This window comes from Ambystoma mexicanum, chromosome 8 (assembly GCF_040938575.1).
Source record: "Ambystoma mexicanum isolate Mex_15411 chromosome 8, UKY_AmexF1_1, whole genome shotgun sequence".
Lineage (NCBI taxonomy): Eukaryota > Metazoa > Chordata > Amphibia > Caudata > Ambystomatidae > Ambystoma > Ambystoma mexicanum.
In genome coordinates this window covers 5,735,422-5,747,434 of record NC_090929.1, presented here as the reverse complement: position 1 = coordinate 5,747,434, position 12,013 = coordinate 5,735,422, and the positions used below count along the sequence as shown (strand labels likewise).

At 44.4% G+C, this 12,013-nt stretch overlaps 1 protein-coding gene across 1 annotated transcript in view; it reads right to left on the bottom strand.

The window, feature by feature from the left end:
• PIP5KL1 (phosphatidylinositol-4-phosphate 5-kinase like 1) overlaps nucleotides 1-12,013 on the bottom strand; it is a 389,017-nt gene that overhangs the window by 78,993 nt on the left and 298,011 nt on the right. Inside the window, exon 8 of the mRNA XM_069609106.1 lies at nucleotides 10,793-10,905. Coding sequence (XP_069465207.1) covers nucleotides 10,793-10,905 — 113 coding nt within the window. The remainder of the gene's footprint in view (nucleotides 1-10,792; nucleotides 10,906-12,013) is intronic.

Below are 12,013 nucleotides of genomic sequence, written 5' to 3'. Positions count from 1 at the left end.
CTGTTTCTTTGGGCACGTCACAAAGTGGTCAACCAGGATTCACAGTTGAGACGCCTTATAATATGTATCTAAGTCTGGGAAGTTCACTCAAACCCTCATCTTTGGGCCTTGTCAATACATCCTAAGCGATTCTATGGGACTTTCCTGCCCAGAGGTAGCGCAGGAGGACCCGTCTGACCTCAAGAAGGAATGGCTTAGGTATTTGGGTTGGGAGCATTTGGAATAAATACATGAGTTTAGGAAGAATCACCATTTTAATTGAATTGAGGCGTGCCATCCATGACAGACTGGATTTTGCCCATCGTTCCATGTCTCCTTTAATTGCCGACCACAGGGGTGGGTAGTTGGCGGTGAAAAGATCGGCAAGGTTCAGCAGTAGATGGATTCCCAGATGACAGAGTCCCTCTGCCTGTTTACAGAACGGGAGGTCCTCAATATATTGCCTCTCTACCTCATTAAGCTGCCCTGCCATCAATGCAACCGACTTCCCTAGGTTTACCTTATAACCCGCGAGGACCCCATATTGTTCTAAGCTATTCAGTACCTTTGGGACCGATTGGGATCAGGGACGTCATTTCACCAAAATGTCAGGGGTAGCGGAAGTGACGTCACACGACCCTTGACCCCCCGATGACATCACAGGAAGTGATGTCATTTTACCCCAACCCAAAGTGATATCGCGGGAAGTGATGAAACATGTCCTTTCAAAACAGGAAGTGGCATCACATAGCATTGTACACTACGAAAAATATGGTTACGATATCACTATAATTTGATGTACATTTCATACCTGAATGGATCGCCATATGTATCGTGAAGATCAGTGTGTATAGGCCCATATTACCAAATTACTGTGATTGCAAGCAAACGTACATGACCAAATGATAATGATGTGTTATTATATAGCACTTAAGCTTAAGCGCTTTACATAGAAGAAATATACACCCAATCTGTGTTGGTACCCATTTATCGCCCTCAGAAAGATGAAAGGCTGAGTTGAGGCATTTCAGAACAGACTAAATCAGTAACTCACCCCCTGAAATGTGCTTTGAAATAAACCTTTAATGAGTCTAGCAATTATTGTATAGAATTCCAGAAAGACACATGTTTTGGCATTCCTATTCTTTCTTATTTAGGTTCAGTGCTGAAAGTATTAGACTTGTGGCCCTCATGTTCTTATTTTTCTTATTTTTTTAAGGGGCCTGAACAAGAAAGCTAGCCGCTCCAGAATTAAAGAGCCACATGGTGCTGGCCACAGCCCAGGAGTTTGCATTGCAAAAAAAAAAAAATCTTTTTTTTTTTAGAGGTCGCAAGGGAGACCACAGATGTCGCAAGGGAGAGCTCAGAGGTCGCACTTGCGACCTCTGGCGACCCCCAAATGACGTCCCAGATTGGGATGGATTGGTAAAATAGAGCAGCACATCGTCTGCAAATAGGCTCCTCTTACAGTTAATTTCCCCAATCTTAACCCCTTTGATCTTTTCGTTCCCCCTAATCGCTATGGCCCACGGTTCCATCACTAATGCGTATATGAGGGGGGACAGAGGGAACCCCTGTCTCGTGCCCCTTTCCAGTGGAAACGTTACTGATTCACCACCTTTGACCACTACCCTTGCTGAGGGGTTAGAATAGAGGTCAGAAATCCACCCTCGCCATTTTGGCCCCATACCCAGGGACGACAAAACCCCCTCCATGAAAGACCAACCCACCCTGTCGAATGCCTTATCCGCATTCAGGGATAGGAGAAGAGCGCCCTCTGCTCAGACTTCCCTTGAGCTTAATATGTGTATGGTTTTGCGCATACTGTCAGCCCCCTGCCTGTTGAGCACAAAACCTACCTGGTCCGGGTGGACCAGTCGGGGGAGACACTTCTCCAGGCATGTAGCCAGGATCCTGGTAAAGATCTTTGCATCAACCTTCAAAATTAAGATGGGTCTATAAGAACCACATTCTGCCTGGTTCTTACCAGGCTTTGGTATCACCGTGATCATGGCCTTAGGAATGTCAGTGGAATGGTCTCCGGGGTCCTAATTTGGTTAAATAGCTTGGTTAGCGGTTGTATTAAAACCGATTGATATTGTTTAAATAAGTCGGCTGTGTATCCATCCCCCCCTGGGGTCTTACCCACCTTTAGTCGCTTAATAGCCCCCTCCACCCCTTCCTCTGATATATCCCTTTCTAGGGCCTCCCTCTCTGGTTCTGTGAGTTTAGGAAGGGGGTGATCCTCGAGGTATCTTCAGATCTCATCCAGGGATTAGTAAATATTTTATAATGTATATATGGTGACTATATGACCTTGATAATCATATTACCTGCAAAGTGTACAAACAATGTATATGAATATGCCTGTAACTGTAAATACTGTAACTCCTGTACCAAGAAATGTGCCCAGTTGCCTCAGGGCTCGGAGCGCTATACAAATAAATACAATACAATAAGGAAAGCAAACATGAGTATCTTCTTATGTGGGAATACTGACATATGTCAGCAAGCATGGACATCTATAGGCACAGCCAGCATGGACATCTATAGGCACAGCCAGCATGGACATCTATAGGCACAGCCAGCATTTTTGATTACTTGGCATCTACTGGATCTTTCCACGTGTCATTCTACAAAACCGATTGAAAACTATGTGGGTTTTTACCCAATTTTTGACAGAAGAGGTGCTAGAAAATGTACCGTTTAAAACATTTTCTCTGGGGAAGTACTTCCCTGGACCCTTCTTGTTTGACCTTGGCTTGGACTCTCTTGCTATGCTCATCTGCGCCCCCATGGAGATAACAGAGCCCTGCAGAGATGAAAGAAGACTCATACCGAGTGACCAGCGCAGGACTGGTCTGAAGGCAACTCTGGAGATTTCCATGTAGACCTCCGCACCCTGGGCCTATTATGTGTGTTATGTGTGGTAACTCCTTTATTTCCAAATGTTAAGGTTTGGGCATGCTGAAAAATGTGTAATATGGGGCCACTGTGAAAATGATCTAGAAGGCCTCTTTCAATTCAATTCCCAGTCCACCCCTGGTGGTGACACACCAGCTCTCCTTAGTTCCCTGCCCTTTCAATTAATGCTGTTCCTACTCTGGGTGGTGTGAGGAGCCAGGAATGAGATATGAACACTGAGATGTATGTTTGGGCTATAAACATTTATTAAAGTACAAGGGGTTGGGAAAGGGCCTCTCTGTCCCTGCTCTAAGAGGTGTTTCCCCACCTAAAGTTGAGGATGTCTACAGCAAAACCGTCATGTGTCCAAAGTACTATTGTGGAACTCACATTCTAACAAACTAAATTCCAAAGTGAAAATGGTAATGTCTTTTGGCCTTACATGGTTCATAAATGTTCAAAAAAAGGAAAAAGGCGTAACTCCAACACAAAAGATTCAACAGGATAGAGTTCCTTTTTCCAGAGGGTGATTCCCATCCCCTGGATTTCTCTTCCCTTGGTTGCTTATTCAACAATGTGAGTTCCTTGAGTTTGCTTTTGAGAAATAACAAAATTAGTTTATAAAGCAATGTGGCTGTTTGTCTTGGTAGGATACCTGGCATACTCTCCTGCCAGGTTTAAATAACTTATTTAGTACACAACAACTTGGCTTTTTGTCTTCATCTTGTCTTAGTCTTGTCAGGATTCCTGGTGTACTCTCCTGCCAGGTTTGAATAACACAATTAGTAGACAATCATTTGTCATTTTGTCTCTGCGTCGACAATTTGGATTGTGGCATGTAAAATGAAAATCACATTTACATAATGGAAATGTATATGTGCGCTTTATGTTTTGATGTTAAAATATACCTATTATGGAAATATAAATGTTGACTGCAAATGGAGAGCACAGCCTGACGAAGGAGATAATGTTCTCCGAAATGCATTGGCAAATAATTAAAGCTCTCATTATTAAATCAACCTAGTTGGTTTGTTTGCTATCTTCCAGGCACTAGTAAACTTAAGAAGCAGTGGGACTATATATCAGCTTCAAATTTAAGATATAACTACTTTCATGCCAAGAAAGCACAAAACTTGGATTTACTTTGATTTTGCATGCTGCTTAAACATATATAAAAAAATGTCATCAACCATAAGTAACCTCTATAGAGGTACATGAGAGAGAGCGACCGTCTAGTAGGGTGTGTCACACTCTGCTTTCTGCATATAGATTTATTATGAAACCCAGGTGTCTCTGGGCGTTTTTGCAGTCTGCACCTCAAAAATCAAGAAACCATAATTTTGTGAAGGCTTTAAAGATGTTACAAGTGACTCCTTGAAAAATAGGTGGTGCCCACCTATCCAGCTTTTTCTTCGTCTTTTTTTAGACACATTCAGGTGGAGGCACACCGCTGACGGAACAAAAACATAAAACAATTGAGTATATATTTCTTTGAATATGTCATTTGAAGAAATTGAAGGTCTTACAACGAAATGTGCAGAAACCTTAGAGTTCTCATCGGAAGAGGCGACAGCAATTATAGGTTTGATTAGCGAAACAGCTATTGATAAATCTACCAGTCAACCAAAAGATCCTGCAAAAAGAATCAAGCAGTTGGAATATTTAATAAGGAAAGAGATACATCGCAAAATTACACGCTATCACGCTTGGCAGATATTTCAAGAACCAAAGAATACCAAGAGGCCCAAGAATACAGTTGCACCCAACACTGTGTAAAGAAAGTAAAGAGTTTGTCAAAAAGTGAGAGGCGATTTTAAATAAATGTTTGCTTGACTTGATTCTCCTAACTATCCAAGAATTATCCAAGAATCTAACCACACTAGATGCTGAGATTGCAGGAATTGAAAAAGAACTAGTGGAGAGTTTGGGAAAAGAAGATTATGATTTGATACTCACAGAGATAAATATCAAACTTGAAGGCTACAAAAGGGAACTGGAATAGAAAAAGATTAGCAAATTCAAGAGAGACACATATGACTATTTGAATGAAGAGGTTTATACATGGATGGAGAAATATTGACCAAAACCCACCACAAGACCTCGAACAAGTCCTCATAAACAGTCGGGTAATACTTCCAGTTCAGACACAGATTCCTCAAGAGAAACGAACAATTAAGGAAGTACAACAAATATCTCCGAAGATACAAGAGCCACTAGGAGCACTGGGATAAATCCTACAAGTAGGGTAGAGCAAACAAGCATCCGCCCAGAAGATTTTTAGGAGCACATCAAAAAGACCCCGACGGGGCAAAAGGAAGCCAAAGAGAAGGCCCTCAGATGAAGTTACAATAGAAGAAAACTTAGTGGTAAACATCTCGAGCCGTCAATTTACACGATCAGAAATTAAAACTTTACAAAGAGGTTTAAGTTTTGTTCCTACATATGGAACTACCTTATTTGAAAGCAGAATAGAATTGTTTAAATTTATAAGGAAACTTAAGCTTAAAGTGTGTTTTGAGGAATTGGAAACAGATGGCCAAGTAACATCTACTCAAGATGAATGTGACTACCAGGAATTCAAAATGAAAAGTCACTTTACACCACCTATTGTTGTTCCATCTGTTGAGATTTTTCAAAGAAAAGTGACTAAAGACTTTGAAAAATGGAATTTCAAACGCCCGACTCATAAGAATCTCAAACCACACGAGTTAAAATTGATCAGAAACGTATACAGCACGAAGGAGATCACAATACGCCCAGCAGACAAAGGAGGAGCATTGGTGATACTGGATACCAGTGAATATGAAGAAGAGTGTTGGAGACAGTTTAGAGATACTAATGCATATGCTACACTTGATATGGACCATACAGTACGTATTCAAAGTAACTTAGAAGAAGTTTTGCATAAAGCACTGGAATTGAAATTGATTAATCTCAATACTTTAACATTTCTGTTGAACCAACATCCTTGTATCCCAAACTCCTACACAATTCCAAAGATTCACAAAAACGCCTTGCACCCACCAGGAAGACCAATATTGGCAGGCATTGAAAGCATTTTGCAACCATTAGGAAAATACATTGATTTTTTTCTTCAACCGGTAATTTAACAAACTCATACTTATCTTAAAGACACCACTCACTTTCTCAATAAGTTGATGGAAAATACTTTCAGAAAAGACTATTTGTTTACCATTGACGATACAAGTTTATATACATCGATTCCACATGATTTGGGAAAAGAAGCAATCAAAGGGATACTGTTAACATCACCAGACATCCAGGCTCAGAAATAATTCTTATATTACTTAAATTCATAGCAGAAAATTCCTATTTTCAATTTAAAAAACAATTTTAAAGCACTCAAGAGGCATCTTCTTTGTCCCAGTACTAAAGTGGTGAAATGAGGTTTTAGTGGTCATCACTCCTCATTCACTCTGTGAATCTAAATGCAGGTCTTACCTGCTCTGTGTTGGCTTTGTTTCATCCATTCTCCCTTCAACCAGTGATTCTCAAGTATTATTTGCCAAGTGCTTTACTTAGCTGGAATTGCTTCCAACTCTCCTCCAAGTCTGTAACAAGTTATTGTACTCGCCAGTATCATCATTTATGATCATGGCGATTAATACTTTTGCTAACCTAAAGAAACTCTTTCACTTACCTGCATTCCAATTTAAGGTGTAACATTGAATTGAGTTACAACTGCAAACGCCTTGCTGTAAATATTTATAAAGGGTTCTTTTACTTGGCTTGATTACTTAAACTTACCACTGCCTAGTATGTTTAATAAATCATTATATTTTTATGTAGCTGCGAGTGTGTAAGTGTTTTGTTGACTGTCTTGTGCTCAAAGGTCTTTGTACTCTACTACAGCCCTTCTCCCTCCTAAGATAAGCCTGACTGCTTAGCCACAACTACCAAACCTTTTGGGTAGTTCAGGCCTATACTAAGAGTTGGAGCCCTGTTAACTAAAAGGAGAGTCTTGTATAGTCCTACCATAAGTGGACTCAAGTAAAACTCCTGTCAGATTCCCATTTCTGGTAGGCCACAGACCACAAGCCGCTATTACCATCAATTAATGGATCGTCACATTGCCGAACAGTTAGGATAGAGTGCTAGCTCCTACAACTGGAAGAGTACAGTGTCACACTGCGGTACTGCCCAGACTGTGACAACAGTGGCACACTTTCTCTTACGCCCCCCTGCCTGTGTGGTTAGTAATGACGACTCTGAGGAAGACATTGCTGAAGACCATGTTCAAGCCATCTGGAATCAAGCAGTGCCCATATAAGTGATGCTGGAAAAAATAGCAGTGAACGGTGACCGACCAGGAACCCTGCCTTGAAAACGAAGTCCACTGTAGCCGTCAGGCTCCCACCGCTGTGACATGTCTGTGGCGCAGACGTCAAGACTTATCTTGCACCCGGAAGGCCTTTGCTACAGGATTCTAGAAAAGAACTACCAGGAGAATTAAATGACACGTTTATTGAGCTGCCCATGCTGGCCATCACGGCTCCTTGAAAATGAAAGCAAGTTTACGGAGTAAAGGATGGTCTCCATTCCTCAAAGGCAAAGTTGATGAGATGGTAAAGCACTACATATGGTGCCAAGGAACAGGGAGACCAGTGAAAGAACCGACCATGGAACCACCATCAGACAGTGTAGAGGCCTAGCAGGTCGAGCATAGACTTTGGCACCATCCACACAGGCCAACTCTTTCTTGCCTTAACTGATGCGTTCTCACACTTCCTAGAGGTTAAATGTATTTCATGCCGGCACAACGTTTTCTCCCAATAATTGATATGATTTTTGCCTGCCATGGGCTCCCCGAGGAATGACATCAGGTCAAATGGGCCAAAGTTTCAGGGAACTGAATTTCGCACCTTTGTACAGGCTCATGTTTACGCACAGGAGAATAACCTATGCTTGACACTGAGATAATGGAGTGGCCAACAGGTTTCATATGGACACTGAATAGTATTTTGCATAGTCTTGGTGAAAGGGGCAGACCCGCAACACTCCCTCACGATGTTCCAGGGGATTGCCTCCAAATACCTCACTCCTTAACAGCAGTGGCCTTAGCTGAAGCTCCGACGGGCCGTGGGACCTGACATAAAGTAGGTATGGGGAGAGGCGGAAATGGGGTGACCAGGTGCTGATATGCAATAGGCATCCCACACATAAACAGTGCAAACGGCAGTGATGGCCAATCACTAGTAACCCAAATGGTGTCCCACCTTACGAGGAACCACAAGTGCCAGCAACCATGAAGGGGCTGATATGATATATGATATAAGCCATTTATAATGCACCTGTACCCAAGTGTTTCTAGGTGCAATAAGACAAGGAAGGGGAGACAAGGGAGGACAAGACAAACGATCTTACTAGGCCTTGTGTCATTCAGATTGTGCAAGTGTGACAAAACAAAGTGCAGGGGAAGGGAGAGGGAGGGGAATTGCAATCAGGGCAGCAGTGCTCTGAGTAAGTGCATCCAGGGCAGCGCAGCTCTGGGTAAGTGCAAGGAGGCAGGGGACTGTAGAGGTTTCAGTTACAGCCCCTAATTGCGCAGTGGCCCAGTGGCAGTGCAGGGGAGACTGAACATGGAGGGGCCTGGTACCCATTATGCTCAGAGGGTAGCCAGGCTACCAGTCAGTGCAACAGACAGGTAGCTTCAGCAGGAAAGGGAATGAGAGAAAGCAGAGGAGAATAGCATGGTCTTAAACTGCTTCTGGAACTTCAGGTGGTGCGGCTCAAGTTTGAGAGGGGCAGAGAGTCTGTGCCAGAGGGAGGCACCTGCAGAAGAGAGAGATCTACAGCCCACTCTCTGCCTAGCGAAGCGTCTGACCCTCAGAGAGTTGGAGGTAGTTGAGTGGAGAGCTAAAGAAGGAAGGTATTTCGGAAGAGAGAGTTGGATGATGCAGAGGGTCTTGAACTTGATCCTTGCAGCCACGAGGAGCCAGTGGAGAGATTTCAGAGCTGGAGAGATACAGTCCCTGAGCTTGAGGCCAAGGATAAGTCTTGCAGTCCTGTTCTGGATTAGTTGCAGAGGGTGGAGGGTAGAGTAAGGCAGATTGAGAAAGAGGCTGTTGCAGTAGTCCAGTCTAGAGAGAACCAGGGCCCTGGAGACAGTGAGCTTCTGGGGGAAAGTAAGAAAAGGATAAATACCTCTGAGGAGGTGCAGCTGGTAGTGGGACTTCTTGGCAAGGTCCAAGATATGAGGAGAGAAGGAGAGAGGGGAGTTGATGATGACACCAAGGTTGTTTGCCACACAGGAAGGCGAAGGAAGAGGACCCAAGGAGGGCAGCCAGAGTGAGAGCGGGAAAGCGGGGGCAGGGGTTCCAATGAAAAGGATCTCTGCCTTACTGGCATTAAGGCACATATCAATGGAGGCACACCAATCCTGAATCGCAGATAGACAGCCAGGAATGAGTGAGAGAGAAGAGGAGGCTGAGGGGAGACTGGAAGAAAGCTGGGTGTCATCCGTGTAAAACAAATTTAGAGGAGAAAGTAGAGATCAGATGGGCAAGAGGGGCCAAGTAGATATTAAAGAGCCAAGGAGAGAGGTTTGAGCCCTGGGGGACACCACATGTGGAGAGGGAGGCGATGAAGAGAAAGGACCCAAGTTGGACCTGGGAGGGTCGGTTGAGGAGGAAGGAGGTCAACCACTCCAAGGCCTGATCCGTGATGCCCAGGTTCACACAGAGTCGATTGATCAGGATGGCGTGATGGACCATATCAACGGCAGAGGAAATGTCAAGGAGGATGAGGACAGGAGGAAGGCTAGAGTCAACATTAGAGAGCAGACCTTCCCAGGTGTTCATGAGAGCAATTTCTGTGCCTCTGGTTGCTCTGAAGCCAGACTGATGGTCATGGAGACAACCAACAGATTCAGGATGGAGAGTAAGCCGGGAGATATCATATTTTATCAAAAAGGGGTTAGAGAAATGGACTATCGTCTCGAAGAGCCAGTATTGCCCAAAGGTGAATTAGTGAGCAGTGTAGATGACAGTGACCCCTTAGAGGCAGGTGAATGATCAACCGCTCAAATACCCCAAGGACCTCATGCTTGATGAGTAACATGATAAGGACATGGATGTGTAGCTATATTGAGCCATAGTTATGTTGTAGTGTGGTGTTAAGAGGTCAGAGTGTGGAGCAACGTCTTGAGCTTGTGCAGCGGATATGTACGTGTTGAATATAGTCACATCACCACGTTTAAATAATAAAGGACGGAAAGGAACCCAAAGAGGGTAATTCCCAATGTATATTTCACCATATGTCAGTGTCGTTATTCCTGCAGACCCTGGAAGGCCACCGGGCCATTACGTTATAACACCACCTGGTGAGTGTCAGACATACCCACAGAAATAGAGTCGGGTGCCTCTGTCCCCCAAAGCTAAGGACAGCCCACTGTATATTCTAGCCCCTCCCCCTATTTGTGGTTTTACTTTGCTGCAGCTGCTGCATCGCCTGCACTGGGCATATGCATGTGAAATGCTGCAGCAACAAGGCAACACAGCAACAGCTGATTCTTAAACTGTTGCAATCTCTACAGGAAAGGATGTGCAGTGTCAGCACAAACGCATGATGAATAATCACAATATGCCACGGCCTACACTGCTGGGTGAATGTGGGCGTGAAAACAATGCACACATACAGTAAGAGAATAAATCCCATTTTCTAATGTTTTCTTTAATGTTTAAAAAACAGATACCACAAGGGAAAGAGCCGCACACTTTTAGTGCAGAGCAGATACCACAAGGGAAAGAGCCGCACACCTTTAGTGCAGAGAGGTCCCAGGAGTTCATAAGGATGAAAATGCCACAATACAGTATCATGAACTCTGGATTTACAGACTGGGTGGTGGACGGGTGTGGGGGGGGGGGGCACAGAGCACATGAGAACTCACACAGCGAGATGCAGCTGCCCTCGAAGTTCAGGTCCTTCAGCACCACGATCAGTTTACTGCCCTCAGGGGGCAGGTCCGTCCAGCGACTCACCTGGCACCCCTTAATGTCATAACTGTGGAGAGAAAGAGGTAGAGAGAGAGAAAGCCATGAAGCACTGCATCAACCCTCTCCCCAACCCACACGCACTGAACACCACCAACATAATCCACCACCATCAACTCTTTCTTCATCAACAAGATCAGCATGATCGCCAACACAGAGACACCGACACCACAACTGATAGCACACTACACCACATCCCATCTTGCAGAACCACAACTACCGGGAAAACTTTCAAGACAGTCTGTATGGAGGACCTCATTGCCACCCAAGCATCCCTCAAGGCCACATCATATATAGATGACATCCTCCATACCTTCATAATCAAGACCCTCCCGACTGAAGCACCCCTCCCTAAACTGGCAATCATCAACAGCTCCTGAACTTAAGGCACCTCAGCCTCGACCCTAAAGACATCCTTGTGCGTCTCAAGAAATGAACACTGGACCCTGACGACCTCAGCTACTACTGCCTCATCACCCTGGCGAAATTCCTTCCAAAGGCGGTCGCCACACAACTCCTCCAACAGCCTTGATCAGTCCTACCAGTCTGGCCTCAGACCCCAATGAAGCACAGAAATGGCTGCCATCAAGGTGATCCATGACGCTCTTTAAATCCTTCATGATGGCCATCCTTGCCTCCTGGTTCTCCTCAACCTCTCAGCTGTGCTCAACACAGTAGGCCACCAGACACTCAACAACATTGCACATTGCTGCATGTGGATCAGGGAGACCATCCTCACAGATTCAAATACTACCTCACTAACCACCGCCAATTCTTTTAAATGGGTTCCTCAAGATCCCCTAAATCTACTCAGCAAGTGTCCATCCTCTCAGCCATGATCTTCAACCCTTGCATGGAACCTTTCCGATTCCACCTAGCTCGACACAATTTCCACATCCACCAATAGGCAGAGGACATGCAGCTCTACCTCTAGATGTCCTCCCTCAAAGACAACCACAGGTTTAAGGCCTGCCTCACTTAGATCCAGCCATGGATGCTCTGTGCTTACTTGAAGATCAACCCCTCTGACACCAAATTCCTACTGCTGAACAACCAAACAATCAGATATCCAGCCCTGACCACCCTCTATGAATCGCAGGGGCTTCACACCACAGATG